This window comes from Nymphaea colorata, chromosome 13 (assembly GCF_008831285.2).
Source record: "Nymphaea colorata isolate Beijing-Zhang1983 chromosome 13, ASM883128v2, whole genome shotgun sequence".
Lineage (NCBI taxonomy): Eukaryota > Viridiplantae > Streptophyta > Magnoliopsida > Nymphaeales > Nymphaeaceae > Nymphaea > Nymphaea colorata.
The window spans coordinates 4,044,483-4,072,439 of record NC_045150.1 but is presented as its reverse complement, the minus strand read 5'-3'; the positions used below and the strand labels follow the sequence as shown (position 1 = coordinate 4,072,439).

The following is a 27,957-nucleotide window of genomic DNA, read 5'->3' as shown; positions in this document are numbered from 1 at the left end:
TAGTTTGATAAGCATCCTACCTAATTAACCCACTTAAAACAAGAGACGATCAAAGTACCTCTTTTTACATCAGAAATTCAGAATGTCAAACCTACATGTTGCATCAATGGAGAACCAGCCAACATACTGACACCAAAGAATGGAACCCGCCCCTTCAGAAGTCTAAAATTATACATTACTAATCTCAAGCAAGTTCTTTGGCGATGAATACAACAGGTTCTGGAAACATGCACCAGGAAATGCTAATAGTAGACACTGATGCCATGTGAGACTAATAGTTTCCTTAAATACGTGTAAACCATTAAAACACCACTTCAGAAAGCCTTCTTTTCATACATAGCCAAGTCATGCACCCCACCTTCAACTTGTGCAGCTCCTGTCCTTACCTGCAAGGCACACAAACATGTCATAGATCCTTCCAAAATGCGATATCGAAAAAAGAAAAGGGTACACGCAGGCTTGTTTTTGAGGCTCCGCAGATTCAAAGCATAAGTAATACCTCTAGTCTAAGCCCCCCTGATCTGCATAACTTGTGAGCAGACTGCAAACTGGAGATACCAAGATCTTGAAAACCTTGTCTAACAGCCTGCATTGTGTAAGGAATTAATCTGAAAACAGAACCTTTGTCAGGCACAGCTGCAGATACTCCTTGAGCAATCTTAAGCTTTGATTTGTCACCCAGATATCGAGTATCACTCCCTTTTATCATAGCATCAAGAGAGCCCATACCACGATACTTTTTCAACCGATGACCATCCTGGTAGAAGTACATATTAGTAAGTAGCTTATTTAAAGATCTAAAGAAGCAAAACCACTTCAAAAGTGCATCATTTGAAGCTACCACATATTAAATGCAGTGCATTATGCATCAGACAGTTTCTCATCAGAAAATATTCACCAATGTAATGTAAGTTATGAAAGGACACGGAATAAGAAATACGGATGCATAGATTAGCCTCTGTAAACTTAGTGTAAATTAGACAGAAACTGGAAAGTAGTGGACAAAAGAACAGGCTTCAATCTTCACACAATTCAGATAATACTTGGAAAGATAACAGAGTGTGGAAAACCGTACTCCATATGTACACTAAAGAAGACTGTGCATTCTCTGTTTGTTCATAGATTAGTTTCATTTCAAAGTCTTGAAATTTCATTTAGGTCTACGTGCATGCCAAAGGCTCTGCTAGGCTTGTGCCTAGGCTCTCAGGGTTCGATAATTGCCTAGGTACCTGGTTTTATGTGGCCTGCCATTTGAGAAAGGCTAGAAATTACCTAAGATGCCTAGACACTCAGTAGCCTAGGTTTTTTTCATTGACAACAGATTTTTTTTCTTTATTATTATTTTTCTTTATTCTTTCAGACGTTTTTTTTTCTCTTCTTCTTCTTCTTTTTCTTTTATGCAGTTTTTTTTTTGGCATGTGATTGCATTAAAAGTATATCTGTGTGAAATGTGAGCATGCATGTCACACTCATAGTTATAGCTACAATTACAATCCATATACAATCATACTTTGAACATTTTATGTTATTTTAAGTTTTTAACTCGCATATATATATATATGTATTATCTTCTCATTACTGTCTTTTCTTTATTAAAGTTATAATGGAGAACAATTTTACAGCAAGCTATGTTAATGTGAACTATCTTCCATTGATGATTTACATTCCCTTTATTTTTTTAGTTACATTGGTAATTCTAAGTTTTGCCTTAGGATCTTAGTTTTAGACATTAAAATTAAAGATATAGAAGTTAGCATTTTGGGAAATGCCAACGATTGGCATGTTCTATAACATAGAACATGGATATTTAATTGCTTTTCTTTTTTCTTTTTGATATATAACTTGTAAATTTTAGTAGTTCAACTACATTAATTTAATCTTTCAAACTCCTGATTAGGTTTCTCATGTTATGAAATGCAAAATGTAATTGTGTTCTCATGCATTTTAATTGTCTTAATGTTAAGCAATGTTTAAAAACTTGTTGAGTCAACTCAGTTGACACTGCTTGATTCAGCCCTCTACTAGATCAACCCAGGAGGGGGACTTGTTTTTGTGTTGAAACTCGGCTTGACTTGGCCTGACCCAGCCATGACTTGGCTGAAACTTGGTATGTCTCTGCCGAAACTCATTTGATTCAGTGCACTCTAGTGATAAACTTTGTGTTTTGTAATTAACAAGGTGACCTGTCTATTAGCTACATAATTACTTAATTTTTGACATGAATCTTTTAACTTATTGAAATATAAGAATTTACAATTATTATTCATTCATTAAATTTTCATATTACAAATTAAAAATTAAAGCTAATTAGGCTTAATTTCATGTATATGTATTTATTCAAATTTTTAGGACATTGGACTCTTTACTTTTGGATTTTTAGTTTCACATAAACATACATGTTGAGTTTGTTGACCATAAGATAGTTGTAAATGTTGAATATGTTGACGTTAGTGTTTGATTTTTATCGACTTGTTCTTCATTGACATATTGATTATTGCTAAACAGTTTCTTTGAAATATGCTTAACTGTCCAATTCTTGTCATAAAATGAGAAAATATAACTTAGTTATTACTGGATGTTAGGTTGGCATATTTATGAGTTACTCATGACACTCATGTATTTAAGTATTTTACTATTTTACAACATTTTTATGCTTAAATGACAAGTTATACATTTTTTCTCTTTCAAAAACAGTAGTTAACAAAACCTGGCCTGAGTCACCGAGTTGACCCACCGAGTCATGAGTCAAGAACAGACTCACGGGTTTTCAAACATCGATTATAAGTTGTTAGCTTTATGTTTTCCATTGACAAATGTTTCAATTCCATTATTAATTTTAAGTTTTTAACAATTAGTATTACATTTTATTGGTTTTCCCTTCTATGGCCTGCTTGATGTGCCTAATCCTGGTTCATCTAACTGCTTACGTTGTGCCTAATGCTTTCACACACACACACACACACACACAGACACACACACACACACACACACATATGAGTGATTGGTAAAAACCAGACACTTAGGTCAGGGATAAAAACCAGACTCATTGATTTTTTGTTAAAAGCCTATTTTAAATAAAGTATAAACATCTTAATATGTTTATAAAGACTATTTTGATATACAACATGCTTTGATTCAAGTTGTTTTAATGAAAAATGTTGATTTTTTTGTTATCACGCAACAGGGGCTGTTCATTTTTTCTTATTATAAAAACACCATTAAAGTCTAACAAATGGTTAACTTAGTACATGTTTTGCATCAACCCATTCTTAAGATCATATCAGTAAGGTTAGATTGCACAAAAAAAAAAAAATTAAAATCAAAATCAAAGGGTCTGGTTTTTATCCCTGATCTAGGTGTCTTGTTTTTACCAATTTCTCCATCTCGTATATATACATGCACACACACATGAGCTAATGTGACTGTGTGTATATTTTATTTGAAGGATTTTTGTACTATTTTAATAATCATTATGTGACTATATGCATTATGTACTGTACATAACAGAATTTACAATTGCACTTTAGTTTTGCATTGGCTCTACTCATTGCCAATAGTCAGCCTAATGCTTTCAACAATCTTCATATGCGCATGCAAAGAACAGCAAGAAAAAACCCTTAAATCTTGTGCAAAACATTCAAAAATAATAAAACAAAAAGGTTATTGTTTATATGTTTATGTGCATAAAAAGATGCAAAGACTTGCAAGCTGCAAACTGGTAGATATAAGTGCTCCTGTCAATTCATCATATATTGGAGGTTAAAAAGAGATCCAACTCTAAAGCATAGCTATCATCTAACTCTTTGAGAAATTTTCTTTACACATCTGCATTTATGAGTCATCCAAACACACTAACCAAGTTCAATCATGGAATCAAATGATAAACCATTCAATCATCAGAAAGTTCTTTGGCTTTGATTAATTAGAACATGTATAGAGTATATACCTTATAGAAATAGCCTCCAGCAGCCTCCTCAGTGCCAGCAAAGAAGCTCCCCATCATCACAGTGGATGCTCCCAATGACAAGGCTTTGACAATATGCCCTGAGTTTTGGATACCTCCATCAGCAATAATAGGCACACCACTTTGACTAGCAATGCTCGCAACCTTATAAACTGCAGTTGCCTGCACACAACAAAACATGAATGGAAAACGAAAACAACAGAAAAATAGAACAATCTACAGAAAAGCAAGCTAATCCAATCTCCTACAACTAAAGAAAGGAGATACAACTGTAATAATGTAACGAACCATTGGCATTCTCCATATGATTAAATCTTAGTTGCCTATAAAACCAGTTTTATCATGATTATAGAGGCATTACAGAAAGAAATCATGTAATCATGCAAAATCATCAGAGAATAATCGATTAAAGAACACATATTCAAGAAATGAATATGAAACCTGAGCTCTTCCAACAGCACAAACTTCTTGGGTTGTACAAATTGACCCAGATCCCATACCGACTCTTAATGCATCAGCCCCAGCATTTATCAAATTTTGTGCCTGGTAAGATGTTACAACATTTCCTGCGATCACATCAAGCTCTGGATACGTCCTCTTGACATATTGTATCATCTCCTTTTGGTAGAGCGAATCTCCCTGGGAGCTGTCCAACACGATGACATTAATGCCAGCTTTGACAAGGTGCTCCAGCCTCTCCTTATCACTTTCTCTAGTCCCAATTGCCGCCCCTACCAGGAATTTCCCATCTGCTCCAATGGATGGGCGTGCAACAGAAACTGGCAACTCCCTCCTCCTCTTCACACTATCCCTGCTCAGCAATTCCACAACCAATCCATCCTCTGATAACAAAGGTAGGTACTTCAACTTCTTAGCAATTAAGGAGATAGCTGCTTGCTCGAAGCTGGTTTCAGCAGGAATGGAGATAGGATCTCGGGTCATGATATCGCTGAGACGAGTTTCCCTATGAGGTGCGGCAAAGAGATCCCTCTCTGTGACAATCCCCATGAGCTTGGATTTGGTAGTGCCAGACTTGGTCACAAGAATGCAGGAGGAAGAGGAGGACGAGGCAAGGGCAGCAGAGGCATCACTGACTGTCTCCGAGGGGGAGAGGCAAAGAGGGTCAGAAACAAACCCGAAACGGAGAGATTTGGCATGGGAGACAAGGGTGGCTTGCTCAGTGGGGAGGTTATTGTAGTGAATGATGCCCATGCCACCTAGTGCAGCCATGGCAGCAGCCATTGACGACTCTGTGACAGTGTCCATAGGGGAAGAGACACAAGGGGTGGCAAGGGTGATGTTTCTGGTCAGGTTGGTGGTGAGATCAACAGACTCTGCTGGAAAATCAATGTAACCAGGAAGGAATATGATGTCGTCATAGGTATATGAAGTACCCTGATTCAAGAGGTGCTCTGGTGGGAACCCGTCCTCAACTACCACCAAACTGCCACCCATCTCTCTCCCTGAATGACCAAAACCATGCCATCATTGAGCAACAAGAACAAAATCAATAACAAGATATCTCAATGGAAAGATACACGTGCTACAAGAAAAGTGGGATAAACATGGGATGTCATCTGATATTGCAATTTATCTAAAAAGTGGTTGCAGTCTGGACCAGTGTTATGAAAATAAGGTTTTGGAATCCAATCAGTCAAGCTATCTGAATTGGCCAATTCAGTCGTTCAGTTTGATTCAGCAAAAAATAATAAAAGAATTATTTTGAAAAAACACATAAAAGTTAATTAAGAATAAGAATACTCTTTAGAAATTTTAAAAATAACTAAAAGATTGCAATTTGACTTGAATAGGCTATCAAACCCAATTGATTCGCCAAAGGTTCAATTAGAATAAGCTGATTCAATTTCAATAACATTATTATAGACAGCAAAGTAAGCTAAGATGGATGGACACTGAAACACTAGGGGCAGTGAGAAACACAGTTATTTTAAATAATTGTTTTCTTTATTTTAATCAGCAACTGATGCTGGCCATTTAATTTTCGTTTGCAGATATGTTCACAAATGACTCCAGAGCATGACCAACTGCTTATGAGGTTCCCTTTGCTACATTTGAGACATGGCGGCATAACAGTTCAACCATCGTTAAAGAGCCATTCTACCATATTCCAGCTTCGGCAGCCTGGACTACATGCTCTAAGTTGGTTGCCCCATCAGCTATCCACTCCACCCCTAAAATTGTGTATAAGACACAACTGACAAACAGTAATGATCCATCAGGCAATTCAGGCATCACAGCTCAACAAAGCATAGTTCTGTCTGGAGGATTTAAATCAAACACCTAATTCAAGATAATGAATTGGACCACCTTTCTGACATGTGCTTTAATATTGCAGGGAAAATTAAATCAAGGACACCTCCTTTATGTAAGCTCAGGCGGACAGGTACTATATTCCGCTTAGAAATTTTCTCCATCCTCAGATATCACAATATTTGCTGAAGATTTAACAGAACAAACAACAATTTGTGCAATAGTATCTAGCAATCTTTTAATGGGAGAATCTCAAAAGTCATTCCTGGACACAATCCTAAGCTTGGCACCCCCTCCTAACAAAGTTCAATTGGGAAAAAGAATTTACTCTATGCAGATTATTTTGGATACCGGGACATGATCAAGGTGTGAATCTAAATCAACATTTTTTTACAAGATCACATGACGTGAAGAACCAAAATTCAAGTTCTATGACGAATCAAATTTAACTTGACAGTACCGTGTAAACTTTACCAACTTGAAGGAAAGTCATGGGTTAGAAACGGATGGAAGATATCTGTTGCTGCAATATCAAAGCTGAGTGTGAGAACATCTCAGCACTTCTGTAAACAAAAGCTCTATCGCTAAATGCTTGATTATTCCTTCAAGTTGGTGAAGGTAAGTCAGCGGTTAGAACCAGATATAAGACTTCTGTCGCTGCAATGTCAAAGCTGAGTGTATTCAACGAGAACGGATCAGAAATTCCGTAAACTAAATCTCTGCTGATGAATACTCGGTTACTGAAACGTTCAATTTCCAAATATATTAACAAAAAGTGAAACAAAAAAAATCAAAATTTATCCCACTAGCAAATTAAGTTAAAAAAATTTTACTTAATAGGTACGGAGGTTAATCATACTTTTACTGGATTATAAGACACATTTTTACGCTAAACTCGTAAATTTTTCGGTGTTCCGCTTTGCGGTCAAATTAAAAAAGTGCGTGCAATAAACAATATACTTAGAATATAAAGGAAACATAAAAAAACAAGATTTTTTAACTAATTCTGCAGGTAAAATTTATAAACTTAGTGAAGAAGAATCTATTTTTAAGAGATAATTTGCATCCAACACGGAGTGGCAGGGGTTACCAGTGACTGAAGAAAACAAGTTACTGATGACTGCATGACAAGAGGAGAAGACGAAGACAGCTTACCGATGATCGAGAAACAGGTCCTCTGAACGCCGGTTGAGAGTTCCGACCGCAAGATTGAGCAGAGAGAGAGAGAGAGAGAGAGAGAATTGGAAGAGCAGGAAAGCACTCCGAGGCGATGAGAAGCAGCAAGGTAGAAGGAGTATTTATTAGGGCTATTTTTGAAACGTCGAGAAATTTACAGAAACACGCATAAGTTTTAATATATTCACTCAAAGTCCTAATATTTATTATATTACAATTAACCGCTCATCGCAGGAAGGCAGAAGGCTCGCTGATAGAAAAAGTTAGCGAATATAAAAAGGGAAAAAAACATCTAAACTAACCTCTCTCTCCCTCAAACCCCAAAAAGAAGAATCTAGGGGTGCTTTGGGTGTTAAAAGGCATTTCATCGTCATGGAAGTTAAATGCCTAAACCATGGTGGTTCACTGGTTTGGGCATTCGTCAAGTAGTTTAGGCATTTCATTTGTGTCGCGAAATGTTAATTTTGTTTTGATTTTTTTTTAAAAACAAATATTTTAAATTAAAAGAAAATTCCTATACCAAAATTAAATAATTTGTATATGAAAGGATTGTCTCCTGTGTTTTCAGTGCATTTGGATAATGATTAATGCCCTAAAACATAATTTCGTTTCAGGTAAAATGTTTTTTTTAGGTGTGTTTGCATAACGGCCAAAACTGTTTGTGAAAAAATTCAAAAAAGGTGTGAATAAGCTAACCCCTTCCCCTCCAGATTTTTGACAAAAAATGCTATTTTTGGTTTGTCACCCAAATGCACAAAATAAACTTTACAAACTAATACACAAGTTTTAACAAAACCTAATTTAAAACCTAATTTTTATAAAATTGTTTTTTAAGGTGTCATCCAAACACTGCTGTATTCCTTTTGAAATAAACCATAAATTTGTTCGATGAACCTGATGGACTTCTTAGAACATAAGCATTAAACAAGAGAGGACGTGGAGTTGTTGTGAACATAGTGTATTCGGAAAAGTCGTCAAACCTAATTAACCCATTCCCAAAATGATGACAAAAGTGGCATTATACTTTACTAAAATATTTTTATACTTGTCCGCATCAAATAAAATAACTCTTTCTACCTGCCCTCCCATATATATATATATATATATATATATATATATATATATATAGGGGGAGAGAGAGAGAGAGAGAGAGAGAGAGTATAAAACCTTTATCATATAAGGGAGACCTTTAGGATTATGAGATAATAAAGAGGATAGCGAAACAAATAAGAACAAGGTACATACCAATTTAACACGGAAAATCTTTTTTAAAAAAATGTAAAAGCCATGAGAGCGGAAACAACTTAACAACTTCAATATATACAATGGAAGTGGCTACAACAACGCATGCCCTTCAATAAGCACATGGAACACTATAAAATAAAAAGCAGCATCAATGGTTTCACTTTTCTAGGTTATTTTGCTAAGGCATCAAAATAAACACACACTCTGTTTCTGTTAAATATATATATATATATATATATATTGTGTGTGTGGAAATTTGAATGGTGATTCTAGCTTTAGAGTCACCTGACAATCTAACCAAAGTCGTCTGATCTAAGATGATGGATTATTAAAACAAAAAAAGAAAAAAAGATCATAGGTATTTTCATTATCTAGAAAGAGTATGCACCGTTTTTTTCTTGTTTTATCATGGGTGTATATATCATGGTCTCAAACCAATGTCTCTAATGAAATTGATTTTGGTAAGTTTCTTTGAACCAAATTTGTGTGACATAGGGCATGACTATTGAACTCACACTTTGAATTGACAAATTACTTTTTACCCTCAGGGTTTTTTTTAATATGCATATACAAGGGAGCTTTCTTGTGAGCCTCAAGGACAAATTACTTTTTTAACATCTAGAATTCCAATTCCAAACTCTCCCATAAAGTTCCAACTTACTGTAAGCCAAAAATGTGCAGTTTTTTACAACTAATGGAAACCCGAACGTCATGTGAGCCTCAAGGACTAATCAAGAAACATAGATTAAATTTAGACGGTTGAGAGAGAATCTCAAGCACATCCAGAACAGTTGGCTACCTTTCTTAAAACGAAAAGAAGGAGAAGAAAAATATGACAGATTGGTTGCCCATGCAACCCAACATGTAAGGATGGCATTTGAAAAGAACATGGGAAAAAAGTATTGAGAAAATAAAATGAAACAAGAAGCATAAGCAATCTAACGTGGCTTAATGTTTAATCATGTACACCTATGGAAGCCCACAACTATTGACCTTATGTTTGAGAACATGATACAGTAGTCATACATCCGACATTTCTCCTAATTACATTAAGGAGCTATTGCAACATTTTTTCTATTAATCCTCGAGGGGGTTGGCACAACTGTAGGGGCAGGGATTGGTAGCAGTCAGTTCTGGTGTTGAACTCAAGTGGTGTCAATTATATATTTTCCAAAAGAAAGACACTAATATGAAAGTTGAAGTATAGCGAGGCCACCACAACGAGGCACTAAAAGCAGCCCTGGACCTAAGGGATAAGGAGAAGAGGGGGTGGGAGGAGCCTTTGCCTTCACTCAAAAAAAATATTTCCTTTCGCCCACCCAAAACAACTTTTTTGTAATCATTAACTGTGTCACTGTCCCTTCAATAAAAGTTCAAACAAGTATATAAAACTAGTTTTGCTTTGATATTAATAAACATAAAATGACTAACTTGTTTAAACTATATATACTATTGTTTGCATCCCAAAATTAATTTTGGTTTTTGGAGTGCTGTAGACAAAATGTGCTTTTATTTTGAAAAGTGAGAGAAAGGAACTTGCATATCAGTACAAGGTCGTGCCATTCTCAATGCCTTTATTGGAGATAACTGAACCAAGGACTACCTTTTGCTTTCACATTCTAATAGTCTAAAGTGTTATCATAAGATCTTATATGCATGTGTGCTCAAGTTAAGGAAAACTTTAAAAGATTGAGAATCTGGTTTTGAAGAGATTTAAATGAGATTTTGTTTCAAATATGACTCATTCATGAAAGAACTATGGTCTTAGGGGTATTTTAATGAAACCTAAATGATAACGATCTTAGAAAGATGAACTTGAAATGTGGAAATGGTTTAGAACATAAATTGTTTCAAAGATAGGTACTTTAAAATCATTTGAGTTCTTCCAATATTATCATTAGAATTCAAATGTAGAGAGAATTTGGGTTTGAAGATAGCTTTAAAAATCAAAATTTTGAACTTATTTGAGGAAATAAGATTGAAAAATATATTTATAAATTACTTGTTTTTGCAAAATATGACTTCAACTTATCATGTCTTATAAAAGCAAGCTTTTCAAACTTTGTTTGAAAAATAAGATCTTGAATTAAAGGAATTGTGACCAATAGTTTGATTAATCATAGGGCCAAAAAAAAGGAGGGGCTTTGCAATATTGTAAATATTTAAAAAGAATTTGGTTTTGAAGATCTAGCATTTAAATGAGGGAGTAAATATCACGATTTGGGAAAGTGCTTTCCTTGAGTCCTAAGGAAAGGTTAAGACTTATCCCTATTTCTATTTTTACCTTGATAGGGTTTATGTTAGCTTCTTTAAGGTTCAATAAAAAATGCATCAATCATTCCATTCGTGTATTATAAAGTGATGGTTTATATTTATGCATACTCATACATATCTATATAAAAAAGATAGAAAATATTAAAAAAAATATTCATACGAATGATAACAAATTTGATAATGATATATATCGAGGGTGTAGGCTCTCCTCTTAATGGTTTGTTTAAAAACATTAGGTTGGCCATCCGAAGGCTATAAAGAAATTGAGATGTAAGACAGGTCAGTGGTGGTTTTAAGCTTTGACAATAGAGATAGATGCATGGAAGATGCAAATTAACATGTGCACCACCTTGTGTTTGGTGTTTTTTTGAGTTGGACATGTCTCAACCTCAAAATAATAAAAATAAGAAAGAAAATTTCACCCACAAGTGGTCACCAATGAGTTTCATGAAATCAAACATTTAAATAAGTCAAGAGATGAGAAGATAAATGTATGAGAAGAGAAAGAGAGAGAAATAGATAGAAAGAGAGAAATAATAAAGGAACATACATAAATTGAGATTAATAAAAGAGAAAAAAAGAAAAAGAAAAAGAGATACAAAGGGAAGAGAGAGGGAGATATATAAGGAAAGAGAGACTGTGAGAGAAAAAAGAGAAATAAAATAGAGAAATGAAAGAGAGAGAGAGAGAGAGAGAGAGATTAATAGAAGAAAGACAGAGAGAGAGAGAAATAAAAAGGGAAAAGAGATGCAACAAAAAAGAAATTTTAAAATAGAAAGATTGAGAGAGAAAGAAAGATGCTTAAAAGAGAGTGATTTGAAAGAGAAGAAAAAGAGATCGAAGAGAGATAGAGTTAAAAAAAAATCAAATGGAGAACTATATTAATACAAAATCTAAGAGAGATTTAAAGAGAGATAAAAAAGAGATAAATTAAAAAGAAAGGAGAAGAGAGAGACAAGAAGGGGCAAATAGAGCAAAACATAGAGAGAAAAATAAAAGATGAATAAAAAGAGCTACGAGAGAGAAAAAAAGAAAAGTAGACAAAAAAATTGAAAGAAAGAGAAAAATGTAGAAAAAGAGATACGAGGGAAAAAAACACATAAAAAGAGAGAAGGGAGAAGAAGATGGATATTTAAAAAGAAATAAAGGTACATTGAAAATATAGAGAAAGAAATACTAGAAACCCATATTTGTCTCATAGTCCTGAAACTTTAAGAAAGATAAATAGCCCCCAAGATATCCTTAGACCTCCATTGACTTGACATATAAAAGAGAAAGAGAGAAAAAATAGAGATAGTAAAATAAGAGAAATGTGAAAATAAAATAAAAAGTGTTAAAAAGAGAAATAGAGATGAATTGAAAAGAGATATCTTAGAATATTAAAGCTTCGAAGAAACTTTAAGACCTTCATCGGTTCCCATGGAATGGGGAGAGAAGAAAAGCCTAAAAAAAAATAAAAGATCTACATACCTTATGATGGAAAAAAAAAATTAAAAAAGAGGGGGCAGTTTGGCTTTTCTTGTCAAAGGGACCCGGCCTTGATGATGGCTTCAATGGACTAGGGACGAACTCTTCAAGTTTCCACAAGCAACTCCAAGGTTTCTTTAATTAGAGAAGGAGGCTTGGAGTTGAAGATGGAGAGAACCATACTATCCAAAAGAAAGAGGAAAATAGAAGTTGAAAGAGAAGGTGAAAAGTCTAAGGAAGAAAGAGAGGACCCCAAGGGGTTGTTGATGTGTGTTAAAGTAGGGAAACGATGAGCAGTTATAGAAGAAGGAGTCCCAAATGCTGTATCATCATTTTTAAGCATAATTAGCGGTTAACTAGTTGTTATTGGCTTACAATTTGATCAATTACGCTCAGAGAGTTAAATCTGTTCGAAAATGGGTTAACTGGGTTTGACCATGGTAGGAGGAGACTATCCCCTCAAGGCCAGCCCAGCTTACTTCTGGCAGAGTGACAAGCCTAAAAAGGCCGTTCCAGCTGGCCACGTGCCTATTATGGCCAGCCATAGGCTTAACTAGAGATTTAGATTGGACTAAGCTTGGGCATCGGGACGCGACCCGATAAATTATCGGGCCTGCCCCCGACCCGATAAATTATCGGGGGGTTCTTTTTTTTCAGATCCGAGTCGGGCTGGGTACCCGACAGCGGTCCCGTGCCCCAGGTTTAGATTGGACGGGTCAGGTTCAACCCGCCCACAGGCCTAGCCTAAACTAGCCACCCTGCCAGGCCATAGTGGGCTGGGTCGAGTAGGAACGAGCCAGCGCTGCCTCCCTAGTTCGGCCAAGCACGGCCTGGCCTAGTAATGCCATGCTGGGCCAGTCCAGGCCTTGTAGGACCTGGCCAGCTAGTGCAGGGCTTGGCCATACTAGGTATGGTCTGCCATGTCAGCAATGGCCTCTACAGAGAGAGAAAATGGCATTGTTGTTATTTTTGAAAGAATTATGATATTTTTAGAAAAATGAAGGATATTTAAAGAAAATCAAAGGCATTTTGAGAAATTTGAAGATATCTTCGAAAAATTATGGTTATTTTGAGAATTTTTAAGAAGAAATCAATGGTATTTTGGAAAATAACCGTAACGCCTCACACTTTGGCTTGGGAAAGGTCTGTCACTCAGATTTGGATAAAAAATCAGATCCAAATACCAAGGCAGGTCAAATTAAGAATTTTTTAGCCGACACAAATAATAAAGTTAGTTCTCTAATATAATTTTGGGATTGGAAATGATTCAAATCTCATACTTAGAGCTAGATCTGGATCAAAAGCATAGAATTGATCTAGAATAGTATATTTGGATTTGCATGTCAAGTTCGGATATGAAAATTGGATTTGGATCTGAATATCATATTTGGATCAAAATTGCCACTGAAACATGGACTTGGATCTAAATATGTTGGATTAAGAATTTTGAACTGAGTAAGGATATGGATTTAGATTTTGGATTTTGGATCTGGTTCGGATCTAAATTGGATTAAAGGCTCCAATTTGGATCACATGAGTCTAGATTTGGGATTTGGATCTAGGTCTGGATTTAAAATTCTGTTTTCAATTTGAAAGTCTGTTTTGGGTCTAAATCTGGTATTTAGATCCATAAATTTTAACATCTATTTTGGATCTAAAGCTGAAATTTGGATCTAGATCTGATGTAGGGATTAGTTTTGAATCTCAAGCTTGGATTTGTATCTAAGGTCTGGTTTTGGGTCTTTATATAAGATTGTAGAAAAGATCCAGATATAAACTTGGATTTGGATTGTGAAATATGTCTAAATTGCGGTTGACATTGGGTCCAAAGTCTGAAAACTGGATTCAAATGAGTCTTCAGTAATGTCGATAGCCAAATCAAAGAAGAAATTGAATAGAATTAAGAGAAACCAAAGTGTTTGAGACAAAAAAATAATTGAAATTTGTTGCAAAATCGTCATAAAATATTCAAAAAATGTTGAATATAGACTTTTGAAAAATTTTGAGGTGATTACAACTGCAAATGCTAACAGAAATCACACATAAAAATAATTGCAAAGTCGTCCAACGAATCATGTGCACGATCTTGCGCATGCAGAAGTATATACCAAAGGAAACAGGAAGGGTGTTGGGGTATTTTTAAATGTTTTTATAAGGAAACGTCGATTTTAAACTTTTCAACTTTTTCTTAAGCCCATTTCGCCCATTTCAAATATTTTTTTTTTTTAAACAAGAATTTTTTTGTCATTGCACGCCCAGTGTGCACACTTTTACGTGCACGGAGGTGTGCAAATTACCTGTTTTGATTCAAGACATCTGTCAAAACTTAAAGGTATAAAGAAAAGGTCATACATAATCTTACATATATTAGTAACCCAGGACTTTAATAAAAAGACAATAAATAACAAATTAACACACAAGATGATACACGTGAAACCCAACAAACCAACAAAACAACAAGGGAAATTGTTTCCTGGTAACTTAATAGCATTGATTACCCAACGAAATCGCCAAATCTCCTCCAAGGCCAAATGCTAAAACAGAAAGATGAAAAATGTTTCCTTTTCTTCGACTGCTCCTCCTTCAATTCTTTTATTTGTAGAAACAAAGTGAAGAAAAGCATGATGGTGATGATGGTTGTTGGGACTTAGAGTTGATGGTCTAATGATAAATTGTCTACTTCATTAGGGTGTCAACTCCAGGTCCTAACCATCAACTTCACCGTAATGATCATCATTTTCATCATGGAGATCGTGATTTCCTTCCCTTTGTAGAAACAAAGGAAAGAATAGGAGGACGAACAAGAGAAGAAAATGAAGCATTTTTCTCTCTTGTTTAGTATTTAGTATTATTGGTGTGGCCTCTCTATGGTTTGCTTTTCTCTCTTCTTCTCTTTCTTGCCTCCAAAGAAGCATAACAAATTAAAAAGACAAATTAGGAACAACATTTTACAAGAAAAGTGACCAATAAAAAAGGCTGTCAATAAGCACCAAAGAATCAAATACTAATCATAAGCCATTCTTCGAAGGGAAAAAAACTAAAATTGTAGGTGAAAAGCTATTCTAGCATGAAATGCAAGAAAAAAAGAAAATAGGAAACCCCAAAACAAGAAGGAAAGAGACAACCAGACTATAGAGAGAGTCCACCAAGAATGTCAATTGTTAAACCAGGGAGATGCAAAATGTTTTCTTTTCCTCTATTTCTCTTCCAATTCTTTATTTTGTGGAAACAAAGGAAAGAAAACATGATCACCAAGATAATAATGATGATGATGACAATGACGATGGTCGTCGGGTCTTAGAGTTGACAGTTTGATGCTAAACTGGCAACTCCAAGTCCCAACCACCAACTTCACTGTCATGATGATTATCATTATGATGACCATGCTTTCCATCTTGAAAAACAAAAGAGAGAAGAGGATGAGGAATAGGCAAAAAAAAAAAATAAAGCATTTTTCTTTTTGGTTTAGCATTTGGCATTCTTGACGCGGTATCGCTATGGTTTATTTCTCTTTCTTCTTCTCATTCTTGCCTACAATGAAGCAGAATAAATTAAGAAGAGAAATTACAACCAACATCTTGCAAGAAAGGTGGCTAACAAAAAAGGCTATAAATAAGCACCAAAGAATCAAATATTAACAATAAGTCATCTTCAAAGAGGAAAAAACCAAATTTGTAGGTGTAAAGCTCTTTGAACATGAAATGCATGAACAAAGAAAAAGAAGAAACCCCAAACGAGAAGGGAAGAGAGCACCATACTATAGAGAGAGTGCACCAAGAATGCCAAATGGAAAAACCATGGGGATGAAACAAAGGGATAAAAAGCTTGATCACCAAGATAATGATGATTATGATGACTGTGATGATGCTTTGGGTCTCAGAGTTGATAGTAAACTGTCAACTCCAAATCTAAACCATACACTGCACCCTCACAATGATTGTTGTCATTATGGTGACGTGTTTTCCTTTCCTTTGTTGAAACAAAGAAGAGAAGAGGATGTGCAATAGGCAAAAAAAAAAAATGAAGCATTTTTCTTTCTGATTGAGCATTTGGTGTTGTTGGTGCTTTCTTGCTATGGTTAATTTCTCTCTTTTCTTCACGTTCTCACTTCTAACGAAGCAAAATAAATTAAGAAGAGAAATTATGAACAACATGTTATAAGAAAAGCTACCAATAAGAAAGGAAATAAATAAACACCGAAGAAAACATAATTGTAGGTGAAAGCTTTTCAAACATAAAATGTATGTAACAAAAAGGAATCCCCAAAACGAAAAGGAGATAGAGAACTAGACTATAGAGAGAGTGCAGCAAGAATGCCAAATGGAAAACCTGGGAGATGAAAAATGTTTCCGTTCACTCCCGGCTCTGCGCTTCCTCCAATTCTTTCTTTTGTAGAAACAAAGTGTAGAAAAGCTTGATCACCAAGATAACAATGATGATGGTGATGATGGTCGTTGGGTCTCAGAGTTGACAGTCTAATACTAAATTGTCAACTCCGAAGTCTCAACCCCCAACTTCACAATCATGATGATCATTATCATTATGATGACCTTGTTTTCCCTTTCTTTGTTGAATAAAAAGGAGAGAAGTGGATGAGGAATAGGTGAAAATAATGAACCATTTTTCTTTCTGGTTTAACATTTGGCGTTCTTGGTGTAACTCTACGGTTTATTTCTCTCTTTTCTTCTTGTTCTCTCCTGCAATGATGCAGATTAAGAAGAGAAATTACAAACAACATGTTATAAGAAAAGTTGCTAATTAGAAAGGAAATAAAGAAACACCAAAGAATGACATATCAACAATAAGTCACACTTCAAAGAGAAAAAACCATAATTGTAGGTGAAAAACATTTTGAACAAGAAATGTAGGGAAAAAAAAGAGAGTAAACCCCAAAACGAGAAGGAGAGAGAAAACCAAACTACAAAGGGAACAAAAGGATGAAAAACATGATCACCAAGATAATAATGGTCCAAGTCCCAACCACCAACTTCATGATCAAGATGATCATTATCATTATGGTGATAGTTTTTTCCCTCCCTTTGTAGAAACAAAGGAGAGAAGAGTAGGAATAATAGGCAAAAAGGTGATGCAATTTTCTTTTTGCTTTAGCATTTTGCGTCCTTGGTGCAGTCTCTTTATGGTTTGTTTCTCTTTTTTCTTCTTGTTCTGGCTTCCAATGAAGCAAAATAAATTAAGAAGAGAAATTACAAACAACATGTTGTGAGAAAAGTGAGAAATAAGAAAGGAAATAAATAAACATTAAAGAATCAAATATCAATAGTAAGACTCTCTTCAAAGCGAAAAAACCATAATTGTAGGTGAAAAACATTTTGAATATGAAATGTAGGAAAACAAAAAGGGAAACCCCGATACGAGAAGGACAGAGAGGACCAGACTATAGAGAAAGAGGACCACGAACGCCAAATGGTAAACCTAAGAGATGAATTTTTTTTCCTTTTCCTCGCTCGCCCTTACTCTAATTGTTGCTTTTGTGGAAATAAAAGGAAGAAAAACCATAATTACAAAGACAATAATGATGATAGTGGTTGGGTCTCAGACTTGGCAGTCTAATGCTAAAGTATAAACTCCATTGGACAGTCAACTCCAAGTCCCAACCACCAATTTCAACATCATGATGATCATTATCATTAAGATGATCATGTTTTCCCTCCTTTTGTAGAAACAAAGGAGAGAAGAAGAGAAACAATAGGAAAAAAAATGTAACATTTTTCTTTTTGGTTTTGCATTTGGCGTTATTGGTGTAACCTCTCTATGGTTTGTTTCTCTCTTTACTTATTGTTCTCGACTCAAATGAAGCAAAATAAATTAAGAAGAGAAATTACCAACAATACGTTATAAGAAAAGTGAGTAATACCAAAGGAAATAAATAAACACCAAAGAATCAAATACCAACAATAAGTCTCTCTTCAAAGTGCGAAAACCATAATTATAGGGGAAAAACATTTTGAACATGAAACATAGAAAAAATAAAGTAGAAACCCCAATACCAGAAGGAGAGAGTGTACCACATTATAGAGAGAGCCAACACCAAGAATGCCTAATGTTAAACCAGGGAGATGAAAATTTTTACCTTTTCCTCCCTTGCACCTCCAATGGTTTCTTCCATGGAAAGAAAAGGAAGAAAAGCATGATCACCATAATAATAATGATGATAATGACTTCACCATCATGATGATCGTATTTTCCCTCCTTTTGTAGAAACAAAGGAGAGAAGAGGAGAAACAATAGGAAAAAAAATATAAAATTTTCTTTTTGGTTTTGCATTTGGCGTTATTGGTGTAGTTTCTCTCTTTACTTATTGTTCTCGACTCAAATGAAGCAGAATAAATTAAGAAGAGAAATTACCAACAATATGTTGTAAGAAGAGTGAGTAATACCAAAGCAGAAACCATAACTATAGTTGGAAAACACCAAAGAATCAAATACCAACAATAAGTCTCTCTTCAAAGCGCAAAAACCATAACTATAGGTGAAAAAAATTTTGAACATGAAACATAGAAAAAACAAAGTGGAAACCCCAATATCAGAAGGAGAGAGTGTACTATACTATAAAGAGAGAGAACACCAAGAATGCCTAATGTTAAACCAGGGAGATGAAAAATTTTTCCTTTTCCTCCCTTGCACCTCCAATGGTTTCTTCCATGGAAAGAAAAGGAAGAAAAACATGCTCACCATAATAATAATGATGGTAATAACTTCACCATCATGATGATCATTATCATTATGATGATCGTGTTTTCCCTCCTTTTGTAGAAACAAAGGAGAGAAAAGGAGAAACAATAGGAAAAAAAATGTTACATTTTTCTTTTTGGTTTTGCATTTGGCGTTATTGGTGTAATATCTCTATGGTTTGTTTCTCTCTTTACTTATTGTTCTCGACTCAAATGAAGCATAATAAATTAAGAAGAGAAATTACCAACAATATCTTATAAGAAAAGTGAGTAATACCAAAGAAAATAAATAAACACCAAAGAATAAAATACCAACAATAAGTCTCTCTTCAAAGTGCAAAAACCATAATTATAGGGGAAAAACATTTTGAACATGAAACATAGAAAAAACAAAGTAGAAACCCCAATACCAGAAGGAGAGAGTGTACCATACTATAGAGAGAGCGAACACCAAGAATGCCTAATGTTAAACCAGGGAGATGAAAAATTTTTCCTTTTCCGCCCATGCACCTCCAATGGTTTCTTCCATGGAAAGAAAAGGAAGAAAAACATGATCACTATAATAATCATGATGGTAATCACTTCACCATCATGATGATCATTATCATTATGATGATCATGTTTTCCCTCCTTTTGTAGAAACAAAGGACAGAAGAGGAGAAACAATAGGAAAAAAAATATAACATTTTCTTTTTGGTTTTGCATTTGGCGTTATTGGTGTAATCTCTCTACGGTTTCTTTCTCTCTTTACTTATTGTTCTCGACTCAAATGAAGCAGAATAAATTAAGAAGAGAAATTACCAACAATATGTTGTAAGAAAAGTGAGTAATACCAAAGCAGAAACCATAACTATAGGTGAAAAACACCAAAGAATCAAATACCAACAATAAGTCTCTCTTCAAAGCGCAAAAACCGTAACTATAGGTGAAAAGAATTTTGAACATGAAGCATAGAAAAAACAAAGTAGAAACCCCAATACCAGAAGGAGAGAGTGTACCATACTATAAAGAGAGAGAACATCAAGAATGCCTAATGTTAAACCAAGGAGATGAAAATTTTTTCCTTTTCCTCCCTTGCAGCTCCAATGGTTTCTTCCATGGAAAGCAAAGGAAGAAAAACATGTTCACCATAATAATAATGATGGTAATGACTTCACCATCATGATGATCATTATCATTATGATGATCGTGTTTTCCCTCCATTTGTAGAAACAAAGGAGAGAAAAGAAGAAACAATAGGAAAAAAAATGTAACATTTTTCTTTTTGGTTTTGCATTTGGCGTTATTGGTGTAATATCTCTATGGTTTGTTTCTTCTTTACTTATTGTTCTCGACTCAAATGAAGCATAATAAATTAAGAAGAGAGATTACCAACAATATGTTATAAGAATAGTGAGTAATTCCAAAGGAAATAAATAAACACCAAAGAATAAAATACCAACAATAAGTCTCTCTTCAAAGTGCAAAAACCATAATTATAGGGGAAAAGCAATTTCAACATGAAACATAGAAAAAACAAAGTAGAAACCCCAATACCAGAAGGAGAGAGTGTACCATACTATAGAGAGAGCGAACACCAAGAATGCCTAATGTTAAACCAGGGAGATGAAAATTTTTTCCTTTTCCACCCTTGCACCTCCAATGGTTTCTTCGGTGGAAAGAAAAGGAAAAAAAACATGATCACTATAATAATCATGATGGTAATGACTTCACCATCATGATGATCATTATCATTATGATGATCGTGTTTTCCCTCCTTTTATAGAAACAAGGGAGAGAAGAGGAGAAACAATAGGAAAAAAAATATAACATTTTCTTTTTGGTTTTGCATTTGGCGTTATTGGTGTAATCTCTCTACGGTTTGTTTCTCTCTTTACTTATTATTCTCGACTCAAATGAAGCAGAATAAATTAAGAAGAGAAATTACCAACAATATGTTGTAAGAAAAGTGAGTAATACCAAAGCAGAAACCATAACTATAGGTGAAAAACACCAAAGAGTCAAATACCAACAATAAGTCTCTCTTCAAAGTGCAAAAACCATAACTATAGGTGAAAAAAATTTTGAACATGAAACATGGAAAAAACAAGGAGAGAGTGTACCATACTATAAAGAGAGAGAACACCAAGAATGCCTAATGTTAAACCAGGGAGATAAAAAATTTTTCCTTTTCCTCCCTTGCACCTCCAATGGTTTCTTCCATGGAAAGAAAAGGAAGAAAGACATGATCACCATAATAATAATGATGGTAATGACTTCACCATCATGATGATCATTATCATTATGATGATCATGTTTTCCCACCTTTTTTAGAAACAAAGGAGAGAAGAGGAGAAACAATAGGAAAAAAAATGTAACATTTTTCTTTTTGGTTTTGCATTTGGCGTTATTGGTGTAACCTTTCTATGGTTTGTTTCTCTCTTTACTTATTGTTTTCGACTCAAATGAAGCAGAATAAATTAAGAAGAGAAATTACCAACAATATGTTATAAGAAAAATGAGTAATACCAAAGGAAATAAATAAACACCAAAGAATCAAATACCAACAATAAGTCTCTCTTCAAAGTGCAAAAACCATAATTATAGGTGAAAAACATTTTGAACATGAAACATAGAAAAAACAAAGTAGAAACCCCAATACCAGAAGGAGAGAGTGTACCATACTATAGAGAGAGAGAACACCAAGAATGCCTAATGTTAAACCAGGGAGATGAAATTTTTTTCCTTTTCCTCTCTTGCACCTCCAATGGTTTCTTCCATGGAAAGAAAAGGAGGAAAAACATGATCACCATAATAATAATGATGGTAATGACAGTGATGATGGTCGTTGGGTCTCATAATTAACAGTCTAATGCTAAACTATTAACTCCATTGGACAGTCAACTTCAAGTCCCAACTATAAACTTCATTGTCATGTGATCATTATCATTATGGTGATTGTGTTTTTTCTCCCTTTGTAGAAACAAAGGAGAGAAGAGGAGGAACAATCGGCAAAACAAAAAATGAAGCATTTTCTTTCTGGTTTAGCATTTGGTGTACTTGGTGCATTCTCTCCATTATTTGTTTCTCTCGTTTTTTCATGTTCTCACCTCCAATGATGCAGAATAAATTAAGAAGAGAAATTACATACCACATGTTAAAAGAATAGTGAGCAATAGGAAAGGAAATAAATAAACACCAAAGAAGAAAATATCTACAATAAGTCTCTCTTCAAACAGAAAAAACCAGAATTGTCGGTGAAAATCATTTCAAACATGAAATGGCGGAAAAAAAAGAGGAAACCTCGATACGAGAATGAGAGAAAGAACAAGACTATAGAAAGAGGGCACCAAGAATGCCAAATGGTAAACTAGTGAGATGATTTTTTTTTTTTTCATTTTCCTTCCTTGCCCCCCTCCAATTGTGTCTTTTGTGGAAACAAAAGGAAGAAAAACATGATCGCAAAGATAATAATGATGATGATGATGGTCGTTGGATCTCAAAGTTGACTGTCTAATGTTAAACCATCAACTCCAAGTCCCAACCACCAATATCACCATAATGATGATCATTATCATTATGGTGATTGTACTTTCGCTCCTTTTGTAAAAACAAATGAGAGAAGAGGAGGAACAAAAGGAAAAAAAAAGATGCATTTTTCTTTTTGGTTTAGCATTTGGCTTCCTTGGTGCAATTTCTCCATGGTTTGGCTCTCTCTTTGTTTCTTGTTCTCGCCTTCACTGAAGCAGAATACATTAAGAAGAGAAATTACAAATATTTTATAAGAAAAGTGAGAAATAAGAAAGGAAATAAATAAACACCAAAGAATCAAATTTCAACAAAAAATCTTTCATTAGAGAGAAACAACCATAATTGTATGTGAAAAGCATTCCAAACATGAAATGTAAGAAAAAAAAAAGAGGAAACCCCAATACAAGAAAGAAAGAGAGAACTAGACTATAGAGAGAGAGCACCAAGAACGCCAAATGGTAAACCAGGGAGATGAAATTTTTTTCCTTTTCCTCCCTTGCCCTTCCTCCAATTATTTCTTTTGTGGAAATGAAAGGAAGAAAAGGATGATCACCAAGACAATAATGATGATGATGATGGCCGTTGCGTCTCAGAGTTGACAGTCTAATGCTAAACTATCAACTTCATTGGACAGTCAACTCCAAGTTCCAACCACCAACTTCACCGTCATGATGAACATTCTTGTTAACACCCCAAATTTTTTTTCACATCAAAATTGAAGCAATGTGAAAATTTTACAAAAGAATTGTGAAAAATTGCAATTTCAAAGCTAATTTTGAATCTAAAGAACAATTTAGATTCAATTTAAACCGTGAGACAAATCCCAATGGAGGATTACGAGTCCAAATTATGTGCAAATGTCATTTGAAATCCAAATCTAATTGCAAATGTCATTTGAAATCCAAATCCAATTGAAAATGTCATTTGAAATACAAATCCAATTGCAAAATTCAAATTTTGACATAAATCCAAGAACTAGATCTAATTCAGTCTAGAATGCTATGTGGGACCCACGTGGGGGCCCTACCTAGCCTCTGTGGTCAAGAGCCCCCCAGGGGTCATACCCCCCCATTTAAAAAAAATAATATATTTTCTCTCAATTAAATGAAAAAAAGTCATTTTCAAGGAGAAATGAATGAGAAACCTAGGAAAAGAGAGACATTTATATATTTCTCTCTTCTCTAACCAGGTCCTCTTTAAAGAGGAGTCAATTTTCAAAAAGCAATAACTAGGCTGGTCAAACTCACCTAACCTACTTAATCCAAGTAGGTTTGACCCAGGTGCACCCAAATCTCAGCTAGGTTCGGTCAACTTGGGCTCAAGACAGTCAAAAGGGTAGGTCTATCCCGCGACCAAATCAGTGGACAAAAATAGACTTTGATCGAATCGAACCTACTTTGACTAGACTCTGTCGAAGTATAATTCAGCTCAATTAAGAGCTTTCTTAGCTCAAATTTATCAAATTACCTCAAACAAAGTCAAACTACTCGCAAATGAGCTTTGACTTTAGTCAATTGGTCGAAATTGACCAATGTGGACAATTTTGCCTTTTTATGATCAAATTGAGATTACAGAGCCTAAATTGGTTTATGAAAGACACATATACATTTGAATTTGTCAAACATATAAATTAAATACCAAATTAAAATTCAATATTTCAAACCAAAGTTTGATTCAGTTGAAATCCATCTTTAATCAAGTTATGGACAAAAATACCCTTTTTGAACTAAATTTGATAGAATTTTTAAATTTTATTCAAATTTAATTTGAATTATTATAGTTCAATGACATTTGGGGCTTAGTAACTAGGTTTTAACCTAACGAGCTGGATTTTAAATAAGGAAAAAAATAAATAGCACAAAATAAGAAAAAACCCTGTGCAAAGGCATTTTTATCCGAAATTTTGGTCAAAGTTGGTCAGCTAGGTCTAAACCAATGTTGACCAAACCTAGCCCAGCCCACCTAGCTCGTGTAAATGGGCTAGGAATGGCCAATTCGAGCCGTTAAACCCTATTTAACCCATTTTACAAGTTCCCAAGGTCTGAAGCAAGTTCCCAAGGTGAGTTAAGAAGTTGGTTGAATCACCTCCTCTTCCATATATACCTCCCCTTGGCCACCAAGGAGGAGGACAAAAATTTTGAAGTGGTGTCAAGTTGCTGCAGCTAAAGAGCCAAGAAGGAGAAGCCAAGGAGGAGAAGAACAATTCGTCCAAGCTTCCTTTTCCCTTTCTCCCATTTTCTTCTTCATTTTCTTCTATTCTCTTTATTGATTTTGCTAAATTAGGGTGCTTAAGTGAACCCATAGGATTTTCGTGGTGAGAAGCTCTCTTTTCCACTACAAATTTCAGCAAGCAAGCTATTGTTATTCTAGCTTTGCTAAGCTCGAATCCAAGGTTGGATTCTTGCTTAGGATTGCTCAATTTAGAAAACAAGTGAAGAAAAAGAACAAGCATTAAGACCGACCGCAAGGTAGGTGATTTTAAGTCATTTCTCCTATACTTTAGTTTCTTGTTGGTTCATTTTAATTTCAAAAATTCCTGGGAGGGGTTTATTTTCATTTATTTTATAATTGAGAATGATGTCCAGCTTGAAAAAACCTATGATTAAATGTATATGTTAATGCATAACGCATGCATGAGTTGGCTATCATAGAAAGACTAACCCATATATCAAGTTTTGAAAAGGGCCCCAAGGCCACGTCCCTTTCAAAACAATAAGCTTAAAACCATTTTGAACTCCTCATCATGAGAGAATCCTACGGTGAGAGAGTGATTTTGCTACAACATATGTGATGAAAATGCCTATTAGGAATAGATACATAAGAATTCTTATGAATGTAATCCACCCTTCCATAGCAAAATTATGGATGAATCAGCTTGATCATTGTTTTGTTTTCCTTCTCATTTGAAGTCATTTGGATTTATGTCTTTCAATTTAATTGATCAAGGGTGGTAGAGGAGATTAGAAACAAGTTTTCAATCTTTCTACGTAAAAAAACCCAGCCATGAATCGCCATGATTCATGAGTTATGTGATCCCTTGATTAAATTTCATTTTGAAGAGTAAGGTACATATGTATATATATTGTTACATATATACTAGTGCAATATCTTGTTAAAAACCATTTTCCTCTTTTAAAATCAGGTTGGAATACATTTCCAAACTGGTTTTTAAGAAGGGTGATCATTTTGTTGATTTTCATGGTGCAAGGCTATGATTTCATTTCATTTTTACTTAATTTCAGCAATCCATACGTAAAATGTATGCAAGTTGTTGAAATTAGACTATGCTTTATGGAAATTAGCTTAAGAATGTCAAATTTTATATATTTGAGATGCCAATTTTCAACCACAAAATGACTATATTTTGAAGAACAATAAAAAGGTTCTACCCCTACCTAATCGGCTCTCTAAAAGCCTTTTAGAAATTTCTAATCCAATTTTCAGACTTAGATTTGATTAATTGAGTCTCAAGAACGCTTCAAAAATTCTAATATTTGTATCCCTTAAAGAACATGATCAAAAGTGTTTTAATAATCCAAGAAATGAATGGATCTTGTAGGACAATAATATAAAATTTTGTCTGATTTTGGAAAGAAAGAAGGGTTCTTAGAACTCCATGACATGAACGAGAACATGTGGCACATGATTTTTGCCAACTTGATGCTTAGTTTGTATAGAGTAAAACTGAATTTCATCATTTTCCAAGAGTCAAACACTCTTAGAATCAATATTTTAATTTTAATACATTTAAATCAGAATAAAATTTGATTTTTATGACAATTTTGAGGAAAAAAGATAATATCCACATTTCTTCTATATTTTAAAGTTTGATTTCATCCTCATTTGCCTAATTCTTAATTGTTTTGAATTTTTCATCCATGACTCAAGATTATGGACTATATCTCTAATTCATGTACTTAACAATATAATAAGCACATTTAGAGAAAGTTTTATATTTTAAGAAAAATTAATCTTCACGCATAGATTGTATGACGTGTGATTGCAATGAATGAATCTTGAGAGATTATGAGAGAGAGAAGAACGAAAGTTTCATATAGTTTCTCTTCTCATTTGATGCATTCACTTTCACTTAAAATCAATAGCACTGCGTGCACATTCTCAAGAAGTTAAGTGATTCAACTTTGAGTTGCAAAAAGTGTCCAAGTCATATTGCAACAAGAATTTGTAAACTTCACTTAACTTCTAAAGAAAACATAATGCATTCATAATTTTGATCAAAATATGTGTAGAAAACAATATGTTTTCTAACAATTTGGGCCTATGTCCCATCAAAAGAATGAACTCTACACAAGTTCTTAAATATTTTAGACCAAATCACATGATTTGGCAAAAGAAGAGTTCAAAATCAATTTTGATAACAAGATGATCACCATTTCAACTCATGAATCAAATTGAGTTCACAATTTGGAACTCAATTTCAAAATTTCTAAGAATTGTGGATTTCAAATGACACCAAAACAAAGGTTTTTAAATAAACTTAAAAAACCCTCCAATCTTCAAATCAAAGGAATCCATTTTCAAAACAAGTTAAAATCACTTATAAACTTTGGGTTTTGAATCCTGCAAATCACTTTGGTTTTTGAATTCAAAACCTCAATGCATAAGTATATAGGACTTGCATCAATAATTCATACATGATCCAAATGGTCCTTAGTCCTTGGTCTAATTACCTCTGTTAAAGGAGACAAGAACGGTTGGACCTCGTACCAACGGGTGGATCCCCTTTCTCTTAAAAATTTTCATCAAAACCCCAATTTTAAAAGAATTTTTCCGATTCGCATTTCGACCCCCTTTGAGAAAGGGGTGGGGTGCGAACAATTCTCAATATGGTGATCATGCTTCCCTCAACTTTTTCTTTTTTCTTCATTTTTTTCCTCCAATGAAGCATAATAATTAAGAAGAAAAATTATGAACATGTTATAAGAAAAGTGAGCAATAAGAAAAGAAATAAATAAATTCCAAAGAATCAATTATCAACAACCAGTCTCTCTTTAAAGAGGAAAATCTATAATTGTAGGTGGAAAGCACTTCAAACATGAAATGTTGGAAAAAAAGAGGAAACCCCAATACAAGAAGGAGAGAGAGGACCAGACTATAGAGAGAGGGCACCAAGAACACCAAATGGTAAATCAGGGAGATGAATTTTTTTTCCTTTTCCTCCCTTGCCCCCCCTCCAATGATTTCTTCGGTGGAAACAAAAATAAGAAAAACATGATCACCAAGATAATAATGATGATGATGATGGTGATGATGGTCGTTGGGTCTCAGAGTTGAAAGTCTAATGCTAAATTATCAACTTCATTGGACAGTCAACTCCTAGTCCCAACCACCAACTTC

The 27,957-nt window shown here is 34.4% G+C and overlaps 1 protein-coding gene across 1 annotated transcript; it reads right to left on the bottom strand.

Annotated features, from left to right (window-relative positions):
* Positions 1-33: 33 nt before the first annotated feature.
* On the bottom strand, positions 34-7,501 carry LOC116267257 (inosine-5'-monophosphate dehydrogenase-like). Its single transcript, XM_031648883.2, has 5 exons — positions 7,391-7,501; positions 4,406-5,427; positions 3,947-4,126; positions 500-757; positions 34-386 (listed from the first exon to the last, which is right to left on the bottom strand). The coding sequence occupies exons 2-5, from the start codon at positions 5,417-5,419 to the stop codon at positions 315-317; spliced, it is 1,524 nt and encodes a 507-aa protein (XP_031504743.1). The 5' UTR covers positions 5,420-5,427; positions 7,391-7,501; the 3' UTR covers positions 34-314.
* Between the last annotated feature and the right edge of the window lie 20,456 nt (positions 7,502-27,957).